Source organism: Eptesicus fuscus, chromosome 12 (genome assembly GCF_027574615.1).
Source record: "Eptesicus fuscus isolate TK198812 chromosome 12, DD_ASM_mEF_20220401, whole genome shotgun sequence".
Classification (NCBI taxonomy): Eukaryota; Metazoa; Chordata; class Mammalia; order Chiroptera; family Vespertilionidae; genus Eptesicus; species Eptesicus fuscus.
This window is the reverse complement of record NC_072484.1, coordinates 31,807,958-31,824,805: the sequence shown is the minus strand read 5'-3', so window position 1 is coordinate 31,824,805 and position 16,848 is coordinate 31,807,958. Positions and strand designations below refer to the sequence as shown.

General features: G+C 41.6%; 1 protein-coding gene across 1 annotated transcript; it reads left to right on the top strand.

The window, feature by feature from the left end:
* The first annotated feature begins 896 nt into the window (after positions 1-896).
* Positions 897-3,320, top strand: DEFB129 (defensin beta 129). Its single transcript, XM_008161721.3, has 2 exons — positions 897-954; positions 2,860-3,320. Exons 1-2 carry the CDS (start codon positions 897-899, stop codon positions 3,294-3,296), a joined length of 495 nt encoding a protein of 164 aa, XP_008159943.1. The 3' UTR covers positions 3,297-3,320.
* Positions 3,321-16,848: the final 13,528 nt, after the last annotated feature.

Here is a 16,848-nt window from a genome sequence, read left to right as displayed (position 1 = left end):
AGAGACTGGACAAAAATCATACACCTATGGATAAGGACAACGGGGGGGAGGGAACCGGGTTATGGGGAGATATGGGGGGGGGAAGGAGAAACAATTGTAATAATCTGAACAATAAAGATTTATTTAATTAATTAATTAATAAAAAGATAAATAAATTCTGTGAATGTAATGTACAGCAGGGTGGCTATAGTTGATAATACCATATTACTTATTTGAAAGTTGCTAAAAGAGTACATCTTGAAAGTTCTCATCACAGGAAAAAAACAATTGTAACTGTGTGGTGATGGATGTTAACTAGGCATTGTGATCATTCTACAATTTATACAAATATTGAATCACTGTGTACACTTGAAACTAATATAATGTTACATGTCAATAATATCGCAATAAAAAAATAAGTTAAATTTATGCCAAGAGATGCTTCTCACCAATTCATTTAACAAATACATACTGAGTTCTTATGTTGATTTAGTATCCATGCTGGCCATTGGAGACATCAGTACAAAAAAGGCAGTCTCTACCCTCCAGGAGTCCATGCTTATAGCAATTTCTGCTCTTCTGATTCTTACACACTGAGTGCCTTCGGCATAATTACCCGACAAATAGTGAAGCAAATACAATATTCACCCCCTGCTCAAACTTTAAGAAAGAGAGATGCAAAGGGCCTGCACTTCTTTCACATCTTATGCCTTGTATTCCCCCCAGGATCAAGAGCAGGAAATATGTTGCATAAAGTGTTCAGAGAAGGTTGTTCTCAAACAGAATCAGAGAAAACACAACTTCTGTGAGCTTTGGTGCACTTCACTGCTCATGGCCCAAGGCCATGAAGAGGCCAATAAAGACTGGAACTCAAGATCATCAACCCAGAGCCAAGCCTTCTTCTCTGATACCCAGCCATGAAGCTCCTTTTCCCTATCTTTGCCAGCCTCGTGCTACAGTTACAGGTGAACACAGGTAATGTGGAATCCCGGGTTTTAACGGGGTTGGTGTGAGGAAGCAGGGACTTAGTTGTCCATGACGATGGGAACCCCAAGAGATGCTGAAAGATGAGTTGCCCAAAGAGATGGTGGTAGAGTCTACCTATTGCATCAGTTATGTGCCATCCCCCATGCATCCCCATAGGCTCCCACCCCAGACAACTGTGTCTAATGGGGACGCATCAGGAGCTCCCTAAAGCAAAAGCAGGGTGTTTTTGGGGGGTACTCAGAAGCTATTCAACAGCCCGGCTGGTGTGGCTCAGTGACTGAGTATATATCTATGAACCAGGAGGTCACGGTTCAATTCCTGGTCAGGGCATATGCCTGGGTTGTGAGCTCGATCCCCAGTGTGGGGTGTGCAGGAGGCAGCTGATCAATGATTCTCTCTCATCATTGATGTTTCTCTCACTCTCCCTCTCCATTTCTCTCTGAAATCAATAAAAATATTTATTTTAAAAAGAAACTATCCAACATACAAAGCTGCCTTCCTACCCCCTACAGAGCAATTATCTGGGACTCAGCCCCAAGTCTCCCTCATCTTTGCTCTATTTCTAATTTAAACCACCTCTTGAAGGAAAGATCCCTATCAATTTGTACTTTGGCATAATAAGGAGGAGACCCTTACCCTTATGCTAAAAAAAAAAAAAAAAAAAATCTCCTTTAGGATCCAGTAAATAGATCTATGTTCTCCATCTCAACTTTTTCAGATTTTTACAGTTTCATCCCTTCTCTCAGTCTTTTTTGTCTTGGAAACCCACAAGTTACCCATAAGAGCATCTAGGAATACACTGTGGCAAAAGGCTGAAACAGGATTGGCCATTGTCACTTGACAAGAAAAGAAAAGCATTGAGACGTGTTTCAAAATACAAGAATCCTCCAGATATTTGGAATAACTGGCAATGGGTCAGGGAAAGGAAAATAAGAGTCCAAGATGTTTCTAATGTTTTTATCTCGGGATCCTAAAAGAAGGGGATTAGCATAAGCAAGTATGACTGTGTCATCTTGGGTAAAATAGCTTAGCCACTTTGAGCCTCAAATTCCATGTGAGTGTAATTGGGTTAATCAATGTAGCTGCTTGAAATACATGAATTTTACTGTCTTGTTTTTGATGAGAAACAATGTTGGAATGTATGTGAACATTATGAGTTGAATTGTTAAGATGAGTGAGAAAGAACTTTCTTGGTTCAGAAATAAAAAGATGAGACACTGGGATGGAAAAAAAGATCACCCAGCAGATGAAGATGAGGTACTAAACTGAGCAGGGAATTTAGAGCTACAGGTAACAGTGTGGGAATTATCTTGATAGTGGCGAGGTTATGATAATAACTAATATCTCTGAGGAACAGAGTGTCCAGAGAGGCTGAAAATGATAGAACTCCATGCCCCAAGAAACACAGGTCAAGCCGTTGTCACGGAGGGTAGAGTCATAAACCACTGCATTTGGCAAGACGCCAGCACTCCTGAAAGTGCTATTGATTCTTTTTTGAAATTCTTTCCTGGATTAGTTTTATGACAGATTTTACTCCTGTTGGTATTTCCTAGGATCATGTGGAGAGATAGTGATGCCCTCCCTACAAGTGTCTAAGATACTAAGTTGGAGGTCGAAAATCTTATAGAAGCAAATAATTGGATTCCTTTTCTTCTCTCTTGTGTGTGCCCTAGATTTTTAGAGTAACTCAGTGAGGAAGACTAGAGAGATTGATTTTGGGTTTCATAGGTGTACAAAGACTCTCTAGGTCTTCCAGGGGCCTTCATCAATGTTCCTAAACACTACTTAAGGCTTAGCATTGACAAACTCCCTCTTACTCTATTTCTCTCCCTCCAACAGCTTTAAGATTATCTCTAGTTATTAACTTAACCCAGTTGTTTTTTCTTTGTGCAGAACCCTTTGGCTGGAAAAAATGTTTAATGGGTTTGGGGAGATGCAAAAACCACTGCACCGTGGATGAAAAAGAGGTACAGAAATGCAAGAAGAAAAAATGTTGTATTGGACCAAAAACACTTCAACTGATAAACAACTACCTGCAAAATGAAATGCCCCATGAACATGAAGAGGACTCCGCAAAACAGCTAAAACCTATCAAGAATTCTAGGGCTGTGATACAAACAAAATATATTTTATCTCTCTCTCCCAAAATCAAAAGCCCTTTTGCCAATATCAACACTACCATTATCTCAAATGCCAGTGCTGTGAACCCTGCCATCACCAATGCCATGATCTTAGGAAAGATTACAGACCCTGTTACTTCTACCAAGAGTGATACCAAAAAAAGCAGAGGTTCAGCCACTGACTTCTCCCCACCGTCACCACCACCATAGACACTGCCGATACCACAAATGGAGCTGGAGGAAACAGATGAGCAAGGGATGTAGGTCTTTCCCTTAAAACACTAAGTTCCTCTCTATCTTTGCTATCTATTAAATAAGACATAGAATGGTTTCCTCTGTCCTGAGTCATTCAATAGATACTGTTTAAGTATCTAGAGTTTACACAATCTTATTCTCGCAGAGCCTCACAGAGGGGACAGAGCTGGAGAGGGATGGAATTTTCATTTACATGCCCCAGAGAAAGCAAGCACCCAGAGTGGTGACTACTGCATTGAATTTGGCCCATGGATGACCCAGATTAGGCCTCTGTAACAAGGATTTATGGTTCTCACGTGGTGTTCTTCTCTTAGAGCAATGGGAAGGAAACTATCAAGAGACATATTTTCTTTTTTCATACATTTTGGGGGACAAAGGCCCATATGCAAAATGGAATATGGGAGGGCCAGGTCTATTCCCCACAAAAGACCATAACCTAATTTATGAAGCCATTTAAGATAAGAATATGGAGGAATGGAGGAAGGAGGAGAGGATATGAGAGGAGGCACAGTAGAACAGTGCTTCCAACAGATGCAGAATGCAGACTACAATGCAAACCAACTTTGCATTTCCTAGTAGCCACATTATAAAAAGTAAAAAGACATAGGCAGAATGCACATTAATAATATATTTTATTTGATGTGATAAATCCAAAACATTGTCATTTCCACAGGTACTCAATATAAAAAATATTTGGGGTTTTTCGCATTCTTTTTTTTTTTTTTTTTTTTTTTTTTGCACTAAAGGCTTTGAAATCTCAGTATGTCTACAGCAAATTTCAATTCATACTAGCCACATTTCACGTGCTCAATAGTCCCATGTGGCTAGTGGCTACCATATTGGACAGCACCTGGTTGGAGAGTTCTGGGGCACATGTAGCTACAGCATTGTTAGGTAAAGGGGATGATATAACCTAGAGAAGGCAGCCATATTTCTGAGGGCTGTAGTATAGAATTAAGAATATAGAAATCCAGGTCTGATGTGCTTGGGCTAGCATTCTGGTTCTGGTAACTTTTTAGCTATGTGGGCCTTGAACATATCACTTATCCATATATGAGCATTCCTTTATTCATTTATAAAATAGAAATGCAAAGATATTATACCCCAGAATCCATTTCCTTATATCTCGGGTCACACTCACTTCCTTTTATTGCCCAAATTATAATGGCATGGGCCCCATTTAACATATTATAACAGTTTTTAACATATTATTCTCTGCTACATAATACTTCCATCAATTTAAAGACCATCTTTCCTTAACCTACTGGTTCTTTACTATAGTGTCACCCCAAGAAAGGCAAAGATTTTCCCACAATGCCCTACAGTGATACTAGACTGAAACTTTTTAAATTATGTCCCTGGAAGTTTTTGTACAACAGGAAAAAAGTTGCTATGCAGAGAATAACTTCAACTCCAGCTACATATGTTTTCCCTGAAGAACCCAAGTATACCTTATGGGCATTAGGTTTCCTCCCTGCTACAGCTATTTGCCACACTCCTTTTTTATTTTAATCCTCACTGAGGATGTTTTTATTGATTTCACAGAGAGAGAGAGGGTGAGGGGGAGAGAAATACTGAGAGAGAGAGAAGAACATCAATGTGAGAGACAAACATCCATCAGTTGCCTTCCATATGCACTCCAACCAGGGATCAAACCAGTAACCTAGGTTTGATGAGAATTGAACCCGCAACCTTTAAGTGTAGGGATGATGCTCCAACCAACTGAGCCTACCTTCCCAGAGTTGGAGTGCTTTCTTCCTGGTCTATCTACAGAAAGAAGAGAAAGTGTCTTTCTCACCTAAGTTTAAGGCCTCCTTTTGAATCCTCATTTTCTGTCAGAGAACTCACCCATCATCTCTTCTCAGGATGACTGATACTGGGGAATACGCTTTTCCTTCAGAGAAATTTCACATAACAAATATGGTAAGTCTCCAATATCTGCTCTCTCCTTTCACTACAGTAAAAGAATCCTCCTAATGTCAGCTTGGACCAAGACCAGCCAGTAATACATTCACCAGATGGAACAGCCATACTTTTATGCAGAAAGTCCAGAACTGGCCACTCTCAAAATTATCCTGTCTAATAAAGAGGGAATATGATAATTGACTGCCCCACCCTCAAAGATGGCGGCGCCCACAGCCACAAGATGGTGGCGCCCAGTACCTTCAGCCCCGCTGGGGCGGCAGGTGCACGGCAAGGCCGGGCCCACGGGGGCAGCCACTCTGCACGCCTGCCTCCAGAGTCCCCCAATCCTCTCAGCCCCCCAGTTACCCAGGGCCAGCCCGAGGCACAGGCAAGCCTCAAATGGCAGCTGCCCAGCCGCCCAGGGCCACCCAAAGCTCAGATAACCAGGGCCAGCCAAGGCTTGCACTGCCGGCAGTGGCAGCAGCAAAGGTGTGATGGGTCACCTCCCGCCCAAGGGCTCCCGGACTGTGAGAGGGGACAGGCCGGGCTGAGGGACCCCCCTCCAGTACATGAATTTTCATGCACTGAGCCTCTAGTGCATTAATATTATTGGTGAACAGAGTTTCCTTTTTTTTTTTTTTCCAAAGAGTCTTATTTTATTTTATTTTTTAATGTTTATTGTTGAAAGTATTACATATGTCCACTTATTTTCCCCATTGGCCCCTTTAGCCAGCCCTCACCCCCCACCCCAGGCCTTCACCACCCTATTGTCTGTGTCCATGGGTTATGTATATATGCATACAAGTTCTTTGGTTGATCTCTTCCCACCCACCACCCACCCCTGCCTTCCCTCAGAGGTACAAAGAAGGGCCTTTTTCTGAGTGTTGAGAGCCCCACAGTGACTGTAAGTTCTCCCTTGTGATTCTCCCTAACACATCCTAGTGCAACCCCCAGACTCTGCTACTCAGGGGCTATGAGATTGGGATTTACGCTGGCACATCCAGTGTTGCCCCCACACAGCACCATTCAGAAGCTGTGTGACTCTGAACTTTTCAAATCTCAGAGCCAATATTCCAAACCAGAATAATCAAATTACATACCCATGAACATCTCACTATCACTGCCTCTACAGCAAGCATGTCAAACTGAAAGGCTAATATGGGCCAAATAAAGAAGGTTTAAGTTTATGTGGGCTGCAAAAAAACAAAAGCTTCAATTTTCATAGAAACGTAGGCTTATTTTGATAGAGCATGCTGAATACAAAGGGCTGAAATAAATGAGTCATTGTTAACATAAAATAATAGAACATTTTAATAAAAATTAGTATTTTTCTTGAACATTAACTTACCAGACACTGAATAACTGCACAAATAAATAAGCGTTAGGCAAATAAACCTCTTTTTCTTCTTCTCCAAAAGCAAAATATTTCCTGTTGTGCACACCAAACAAGTCAGTACAAGACTAATGACGTGGCAATCGGCTGCTAAAACATTCGCTGCTAGTATTAGTGGAGAGAAATGGTGCGCCTGCGCGTAAAGTGTGTAAGGGAAATGAATGCAACACAATTATAGTAATCAGGCAATAGTGAACATTGTAGTTCCTTATTAATAACTAGAGGCCGGGAGGAGGAACCAAGATGGCGGCAAAGTTAAACAACTAAACTGCTGCCTCGCACAACAATTTCAAAAATACAACTAAAAGACAAAACGTCTACCACCCAGAACCACAGGAAAGCTGGCTGAGTGGAAGATTTTACAACTAAGAAGAGAAAGGAGCACAAACGCTGAAAAGCTGAGGTACGGAGGCGCGCGAATCGGGCTGGTGGCGGGCAACTGGGCGCACGGCTTTTCTTCAACCCGAAGGGAGACAAGCTCCTGATCACTCTGAAATCCAGTTTCTGGGGACACGCGGGGGAACCAGACGCCTACAGGGAGAAGCTGGACTCTCAGCCATCGGGTCAGAAAGTGAGAGTGACTTTTTTGCAGAGGTGCGCCCAGCAATCATTGTTTACTGCGGCGCAGGACGCGGGGACTTGGAAACACGAAAGGCAGAGACGGCTGACAGCAGCCATCGCCGTTTGCCATGCCCTAGCCTAGTGATGCCCTGAGACCCCGCCCCGCACATTCTACAAACCCGCCCAGGCTCCACACAGCAGCTTTTGCATATAAATGGCCTGTTCTATGGCAGCTTAACCAAATAACCGCAGCTCCAGTCAGACTGCTCCAAAACCGCCCAAGCAAAGAGGAGAAAACTGTAGTTCTTGCTGTAGCTCCTGCTGGGGGGCCTCAGACAGTAGCTGACCTGCACCCCATTGGAGATCCAGACACTAGTGTATCTAGTGGTTGGTGTGAGACGACACCAGATTTCAACCACTCTCATAAGGGACACATTCAAGAGGCAGACTCAATGAGCACCAAAGCCCTACTGGAACAAGTCCTGCCCCCTAACTGTGTCTCCAGCACAGCAATTCTGTTATAGACACAGAAGGTCCTCACAGCCAATTGGCCTGGAGGTCAATTCCTCCCAGTGACACCAACAACAATCAAGACTTAACTACAGCAAGGCTGTACACACAGTAAACAAAGGGGTACACCAAGAGTGTCCACCTCAGGTAACTGGGAGGCTGACCCAATGAACCAATAGGACACCTAGTACACAAAGCTACCCTAGCAACTCAGGGAAGCAGCAAAAATGAGGAGGCAAGGAAACAGATCCCAAACGAAAGAAATGGAGAACAAACGAATGGACATAGAGTTCAAAACCACGGTAATAAGGTTTTTCAAGAATTTCATGGAAAAGGCCAATAAATTTAATGAGACCCTCGAGGATATAAAAAAGGACAAACTAGAAATTAAACATACACTGACTAAAATAAAAAATATTATACAGAGACCCAACAGCAGACTAGAGGAACGCAAGAATCAACTCAAAGATTTGGAATACAAAGAGGCAAAGGACACTCCTCCAGAGAAGCAAGAAGAGAAGAGAATTCAGAAAGTTGAAGATAGTGTAAGAAGCCTCTGGGACAACTCAAGAGTACCAACATCAGAATTATGGGGGTGCCAGAAGAAGAGAGAGAGCAAGATACTGAAAACCTATTTGAAGAAATAATGACCGAAAACTTCCCCCACCTGATGAAAGAAATAGACTTACAAGTCCAGGAAGCGCACAGAACCCCAAACAAGAGGAATCCAAAGAGGACCACACCAAGACACATCATAATTAAAATGCCAAGGGCAAAAGACAAAGAGAGAATCTTACAAGCAGCAAGAGAAAAACAGTTAGTTACCTACAAGGGAGCACCCATACGATTATCAGCTGACTTCTCAACAGAAACTATGCAGGCCAGACGGGAATGGCAAGAAATACTCAAAGTGATGAATACCAAGAACCTACAACCAAGACTACTCTACCCAGCAAAGTTATCATTCAGAATTGAAGGGCAGATAAAGAGTTTCACAAATAAGAAAAAGCTAAAGGAGTTCATCACCACCAAACCAGTATTATATGAAGTGCTGAAAGGTATTCTTCAAAAAGGGAAAAGAAGAAAAAAGTAAAGATAAAAATTATGAACAACAAATACATATCTATCAACAAGTGAATATAAAAGTCAAGTGAATTAAAAATCTGAGGAACAGAATAAACTGGTGAACATAATAGAATCAGAGGCATAGAATGGGAGTTGACTGATAATTCTCAGGGGGAAAGGGGTGTCTGTGTGGGGGGTATGGGAAGAGACTGGACAAAAATCATACACCTATGGATAAGGACAGCAGGGGGGAGGTAAGGGCAGAGGGGGGGTGGAAACTGGGTGGTGGGGAGATATGGGGGGGAAAAGGAGAAACAATTGTAATAATCTGAACAATAAAGATTTATTAAATTTAAAAAATAATAAAAATAAAAATAACTAGAGGCCCGTTGCACGAAGATTCATGCAAGAATAGGCTTTCGTTCCCCTGGCTTCACTCCCAGCTGGAGCACCACTCCTGTAGCTCCCTCCACTGCCCCTCTCCCTCATAGCAGGTGTACCGCTCCACGCCTGCATATGCAAATTAACCCTCCATATTTGTCGGGTTAATTTGCATACTCACTCCTGATTGGCTGTGCATGTAGTGGAGGTATGGTCAATATACATGTTTGTCTATTATTAAGTAACTAGAGGCCCAGTGCACGAATTCGTGCATGGGTGGGGTCCCTCTGGGTTGCCTGCAGGGATCAGGCTGAAACCTGCAGTCCAACACTGCCTGCAGCTCCCACCTGCCGCTCCTGCTCATCCCGGCCCCACTGCGCCTGCTGTGGGCTTGCGCCCAATCGATCCCGATCTGGAGAGGCTTGCACCATCGCAGCAGCGCTCGCCAGCCATGAGCCCTGCATCTGGCACCCTCCCAAGGGGAGTGGCCTGCAGGATCGGGCTGAAACCGGCTCTCTGACATCCCCTGAGGGGTCCCAGATTGCAAGGGGGTGCAGGCCAGGCCAAGGGACCCCTCTGGTGCAAGACTGGGGCCGGGGAGGGACTGCGGGAGGCTCGCTCAGTCCCAATCAGCCGGACTCCAGCAGCAAACTAACCTACCAGTCAGAGCATCTGCCCCCTGGTCAGTGCACATCATAGCGACCGGTCGACTGTCTGTCCCCTGGTGATCAGTGCACATCATAGTGAGTGGTTGAGCGACCTTAGCATATCATTAGCATATTATGCTTTGATTGGTTGACCGGTCACCTGACACTTAGCCTATTAGGCTTTTATTATATAGGATATTATGTATAACAGGATATTGTAAAAATTAAGTTACAAAAATTTTATTAAAACGTTTCTTACATGCTGTTATTTTGGCTAGGCCACAAAAATATTCGTTGTGGGGCCGCATGTAGCCCACAGGCGGCGAGTTTGACATGCTAGCACTTCACAGTGAATCATCCATAAATAAATACATACAAAAATAAACTAACTGCTACCCTACCCTGAACTAGGTATGAAGCTGAATCCTTCCGGCTTTTGACAAGTAGCAGGTTAATCCCATACATAATGATGATGTTGCTGCTCTCATCAGAAGGCCTTCCCTTTATTATCCACATTACTTATAATGGCCCGATTTCCAGTTTAGAACTACTTTTCAAATGTTATTTATGAACATGAATTGTCATATAAAAATTATAAAGTTTGAGGCCTATTAGTACATATAAATTAAGTTGGCCTATAAATAACCTAAGATGATGGGAAGAAGGACACTAAACAAAACTATAGATTAAAAGTTGGGATCTGGAGATAATGTCCAGGGAAAATGTTAATTTTAATAAAGTAAAAGCCATCTGTCAATTACTGAGGCTCAGGAAGTAAATGGAGTATGGAGGGTCCTGTAGGACAAGGGAGGTACATGGCAGCTAGTATGGCTTGTCCAGGCTCAGCCTGTATCCAACTGAGTGAGTAGGTAAAAATTTGAGCAAGAAAGAGCATCAAGCTAGCTTCCCTGCTCTCAGCTCATCTATTCAGAGACCATTCTGGCCTGACCTGTTCCTGTGGAAGACAGGGGTTGTCTACTTCCATTGACAACACACTAAATGAGCCAAGGGCCATGTTATGAATTGTGTCCCTCAAAAAAAATTATGTATTGAAGCCCTAACCCTCAATGTAGCTATATTTGGAAATAAGGCCTTTAAAGAAGCAAATAAAGTTAAACAAGGTAAATGGGTGAGCCCTGATCCAATATTACTGGTTTCCTTGTAAGAAGAGGAAGAGACACTGGAGTGCAAACGCACCGAGGAAAGACCATGTTAGAACACAGAGAATAGACGGCCATCTACACGCCAAAGAAGGAGGCCCCAGGAGAAACCAAACCTGCAGGCACTCTGATATAAACTTCCAGCCTCCAGAACTGTGAGAAAATACATTTCTGTGGTTTAAGCCCTAGCAGACCAATACAGGCCATAAAAGAGATGATATCCTTTTCCTCCTTTTTTCTGAGTTCTGGGTAACAAGATGAAACAACAACAGATGATTTCTGAAACACCCTGAGCCTCTGCCTTCATTCTGGGTTTGTCAGTCGCTGTGCCTGGGCAAAGCTAAGCAACCTTAGGATTTTTATACTCAAACCCAGGATAAAGTTTTGAAATCAGAAAGTGCAAGTCCTACCACTTTGTTCTATTTTTAAAATTGTTTTTATTGCCTGGCCGTCGTGACTCAGTAGTTGAGCTTCAACCTATGGACCAGGAGGTCACTGTTCGATTTGCATATGCCCAGGTTGTGGGCTCAATCCCCAATGTGGGGCATGCAGGAGGCAGCCAATCAATGATTCTCTCTCATCATTGATGTTTCTATCTCTCTCTCCCTCTTCCTTCCTCTCTGAAATCAATAAAAACATATTTTAAATAAATAAATAAATAAATTTTGTATTATGTTTTGCCTTGTTACATAAATGATAAGCTAGTCAGTTTCTGCTGAAAAGTCCTGCTCAGATTTTGATAGGGATTGTGTTGACCCTATAGGCAACAAAATATAAGAAGGGATGCTCAGATTCACTGGTAATCAGAAAAGCAAGTCAAACCAACAATGGCATTGGTAAAATTAGAAAGCTGCAAGGGTGGTTGAGGGGCTGGGTGAAAACATGAAGGGATTAAGCAAAGAAAAAAACACACCACATAGACACAGACAACAGTATGGTGATTACCAGAAGGAAAAGGGGTGAGGGGAGGCAGAAGAGGGAAAGGGGAGATAAATGGTGATTGAGTTGGGGTGATGAACACACAATACAACATACAAATGATGTATTATAGAACTATATAATTTTATTAACCAATGTCACCCCAATAAATTCAATAAAATTTCAAAAATAATAATAATAAAAGCTACACAATGGCACATATTAGAAAAGATGTAAGAATATAGGAACCTTTCTAATACTGCTTATAGAAGTATGGACGGTTCCTATTTCTTGCAAACAATCTGCTACCACTTAGTCAAATTCATTAGATACTTATCTTTATGACCCAAGAACTCTACTCCTAAATATATCCCAGATATTCTTACCCAATTGGTAAGACCAATATCAATCTAAGGCAATCTAGATAGCCATTCTGGAGTACTGGATCAGTAAAAGTATATGGATGCACATTTTAGAATACCACGCATAAGTTAGGAGCAACAGATTCAACATACATATAGCTATGTGAGTGGATTTTAACTACTACAGCTCTAAGTGAAAAAGAAAAAGCAGACCTACAATGCCATTTATATAACTAAAAATATATGCAGAAGGTATACATGTAAAATAAAGTCATTAAACTCTTTAGAACAAGAGGGAGGGGAGCCCTAGCTGGTTTGTCACAAATGGGGGAGAATGATCAATTCAATAGCTCAGATCAAAAAAATATTGGGAGTGAGAGAGTGAGTAGCTTGGACTGTGGCCTGGACCAGCTGAAAAGCTTTTGCCTGCTCTTGGCCCCAGTAAAATCTTGAAGGCACAGGCCAGAGAACACTCTCATATGCCTCAAAAATTCAAAAAGACACAGCTGGCATCTAAGAGTACAGGATGAGGCAATTGTTTCTCTTTGAACCCCAGACTATGGATCTACAATAACTCTGCTGAAATGGAAGGTTCCACTATTTTCTTGGAGTTTTCTGTGGCATCCTCAGGCTTACAACTAGCAGTCCCTACTGTAGGTCCAAATTATGGAAACAACATTAGACAAGATGATGAGAGTATACTGCAGTGTCTACTATGTGAAAACAATTTGCTTAAGAACTACATGATGGGTAATTGATACCGTGGGCTGCTGCTTCCTCTCTTCAGTGAATCTGGGAAAGAAAGGAAACAAGACTCACTGTGCTTTCTGCCCTCTGTCCTCCACCTCAGATTTCAACTTTTGAGCACAATCCCAAAACTAACAAATAATCATAATGAAAGTACCATTTGATGCTAATCGGAAAATGACCTTGGCTCTAGAGATTCTATGCATCTATGACAAAGAACCTCTTAATAACTCTGGATTTCACATATCCAAGGCTTATCACTGATGCCTTCTAACTCTCAGAAAACCTGAGAATTGAAAATTGATCCTGGTGAACAAGTTCAGTATATAGAAATTCAATTCAAAAGCAACCCAATGAATCAATAAGTGATGCATGACAATACCAAGGGGTATTAAAGAAAAAATAGCAACCTGGATGAGGATCTATATAAAAGCAATATTAATAATGCAAAAATTTAAGAGTGATAGAGCACTTTTTAAGTGCTAAGTACAGTACTGAGGGCTGTAAATATATTACCTCATTTAGTCCTTATAATAACCCTATACACATTATGTAACTAATACAACTGAAGTTTAAGTTGAACTGCTGAAGGTCACAGATAAGTAGAACCAGGACTTAAATCCATGCCTGTCTAACACCAGAGCCCCTTAGGTGCCATGCCACCTTGACTCCCAGTGGCAACAGCTTTGGAGCAACAGCTTTGCCCAGTGCCAGATATAAAATAAGGCCTTCTACGTGGATAACCTCATCTTATAATCTTAGCAATGGCTTGGAAGAAGCTCTAGAAGACTTGATTAGTGCATCTGCTGGTGACCCAATGTAAGGAGGAGGAGGAGTGAGCATGCCTAGCCTGACAGGCTTCCACAACTCCTGCAACTGCCAAAGTTAAATGACCTGGTTATTCACATTCGAATTTTGCCTTTGCTTCTGACCACCACATTGTAAAAGGAATTTAGGACAGATGGAATTAGAGTGCAGAGTAGATGAAAATACTAAAAAATTCAAATTAAAACACACACACACACACACACACACGCCCTGGCCCGTGTGGCTCAGTTGGTTGGGCATTGTCCCGTGTACAGAGAGGTTGCCGGCTTGATTCCTGGTCCCAGGATGCAGGCTCAATCCTCAGCAGAGTGTGTGCAGGAAGCAGCCGATAGATGTTTTTCTCTCTCTCCCTCTGCCTTCTTCTCTCTCTAAAGTCAATAATAATACATTTAAAAAGAAGAGAGAAAACACACACACTCTTTATAAGTCATAAATTCAGAGATAATACCTCTCAATGCTTTCATTTTAAGGAAAGAAAAGGTTGACAACAGTCCCTATAGTTAATTTTCTCCCTTTACCAGCATTGCTTCTAAAAGGAAAGAAAAGAACAAAGTTGACTCCATCAGATCCCCTTTATAAACATTAGTGAGCTGGAGAACTCACTAATGTCACTAGCATCATAGCCTTTTTCTAGCAGGATGCATCTGCTCCCTCCAGAGTTGTTTCTGATAAACAAACCTAGAAACTACGGATTTCCAGGCCATGCTTCCTTGGGAAATGTCGTGTATTTATCAAGCTATGTAATTTTCAGAGAATAAAATAGAGGAATTTCTCACTGAAATAGCCCCATCTTTGTAAGTGATGTGCGTATCACTGAGACATTACTTAGGGATCTAACACTAATTCCAACCCACAGCTCATTTTGATGAGATAAGGAAGGGCTTAGGAAGTGGTGTGGACACCCACACTGGTGCATGTTTTACCTGTGCTTCGTTATTACTTATAGCTTTGAAATTATTACTAAAGCTAAATATGAGACAGATCTCGGATTCCTGTGAATCTGATCAATCTTTTGTGTTCATCAGAAAAAGAAATCAAATATTTCTCTGTGCATATATGCATCTCAAAACTTTTAAACAAGATGTTTTCCTTACATGATAGCTTAATTGACTTTTTTGATTATGAAGTTACACATAGTCATTTTATAACATTCAGATTAAACAAAATTATTACAGATAAAATAAAAATTATAGCCCTGGCCCGGTGGCTCAGTTGGTTGGAGCATCATCCCATACACCAAAAGGTTACAGGTTCAATTCCCAGTCAGGGTGACATCGGACATTAAATGGGTCAGAGGCTGCCTGACACTACTTAAGTCAAGTTAAGCAGAGACAGGATGGAATCATGTATGAATGTTTATTCCAATAATGCCAGCAGCATGGGGAGAGCCTCAGATTATCCTGAAAATTCTGCTCTGCCTTTTTCTGCCAGCTGGCTGATTATGTAGGGAAGATAGCTGCATGCAGCTGCAAGTGTAACAGGGAAAGGGGAGGGAAGGTCTGCAGTCTGGCCCCCAGGAGCTCGAAGTCCGATAACTAGGTGGCTAATCTTCTCTGATGTGACCAAGAGCTCAGCCCGTTCCTGGGGCTGGAGAACGGTCAGCATTCCTGAGGCAAACTCCCAGAGGGGGTCAGAGTCCAGGCACAGCAACCAAGTCAAAGCATGTCCTGTCCTTGGTCTACTTTTAAAATATGGGTTTTTTTCTCCTGAGTAATAGACCCATCTGGGCTCCAAGGCATCTAATCTTTTTACAGTCCTGTTTTTCTTCTTGCAGCACATCCTCTAGTTTCCAAGGGTCTGTGAGAAAGCCTGTTATCTATAGTTAGAAAGGTAAATAATTAAAAAGCTGTGGTTCAGCCATAGCTGGTTTGGCTCAGTGGATAAAGCATTGGCCTGCGGACTGAAGGGCACATGCCCAGTTTCGGGCTCAATCCTCAGTAGGGGGCGTGCAGGAGGCAGCCGATCAATGATTCTCTCTCATCATTGATGTTTCTATCTCTCTCTCCCTCTCCCTTCCTCTCTGAAATCAATAAAAATACATTAAAAAAAAAAACTGTGGTTCAATTCTTATTATATGCCCTTCCCCTATCAAGGGCATGTACTTAGGTTGCCAGTTCAATCCCTGGTCAGGGCGTGTACAGGAGGAAACCAATGGATGTTTTTCTCTCACATCGATCTCTCCCTCTCAAAAAGATAAAAATAAGTAAAACATATCCTTGGGTGAGGATAAAAATAAATATATATATATATATATATATACATACACACATACATACACACATACACACACACACATATATATATACACACACACACACACATACTGTATGTGTATATATCTACATATATATAATTTTTAAGTCACAAGTAATCTTTCCCAAAGATGATAACCCTTAAAATTTTTGGTATCTATCCTACCAAATTTTTTTAAAATTTAATATAATTATATATTCATATATATATATATATAACCAAGACTAAATCATACAATGCATACTTCATCTCCTTTTACACTTAATACATCATTGATGGCTTTTTATGTCATTAAAGCCTCAATTATCATTTAAAGCTGCATGAAATTCTAATTCACGTACCATAAATTAGCAAAGTATTGATGAACATTGAGATTTCCAAACCCTTGTTATAAGTAATGCTAAGAAGGGGATATAGTTCTTATATCCTTGTAAACTTATCCATTTATTCTATGTGTTAATTCTGGGTCAAAGGACAAGCATAGTTTTGTTTTATTTAATTCTGTTTTAGATTTTGAATATATATTGACAAAATATATTGTACCAAAATACTAAAATCACAAGCACAGCCCTCGCCGGTTTGGCTCAGTGGATAGAGCGTCGGCCTGCAGACTGAAGGGTCCCAGGTTTGATTCCAGCTAAGGGCACATACCCGGGTTTCGGGCTCGATCCCCAGTGGGGGGCATGCAGGAGACAGCTGATGGATGATTCACTCTTAACATTGATGTTTCTATCTCTCCCTCTCCCTTCATTTCTTTCTGAAATCAATAAAGAAATA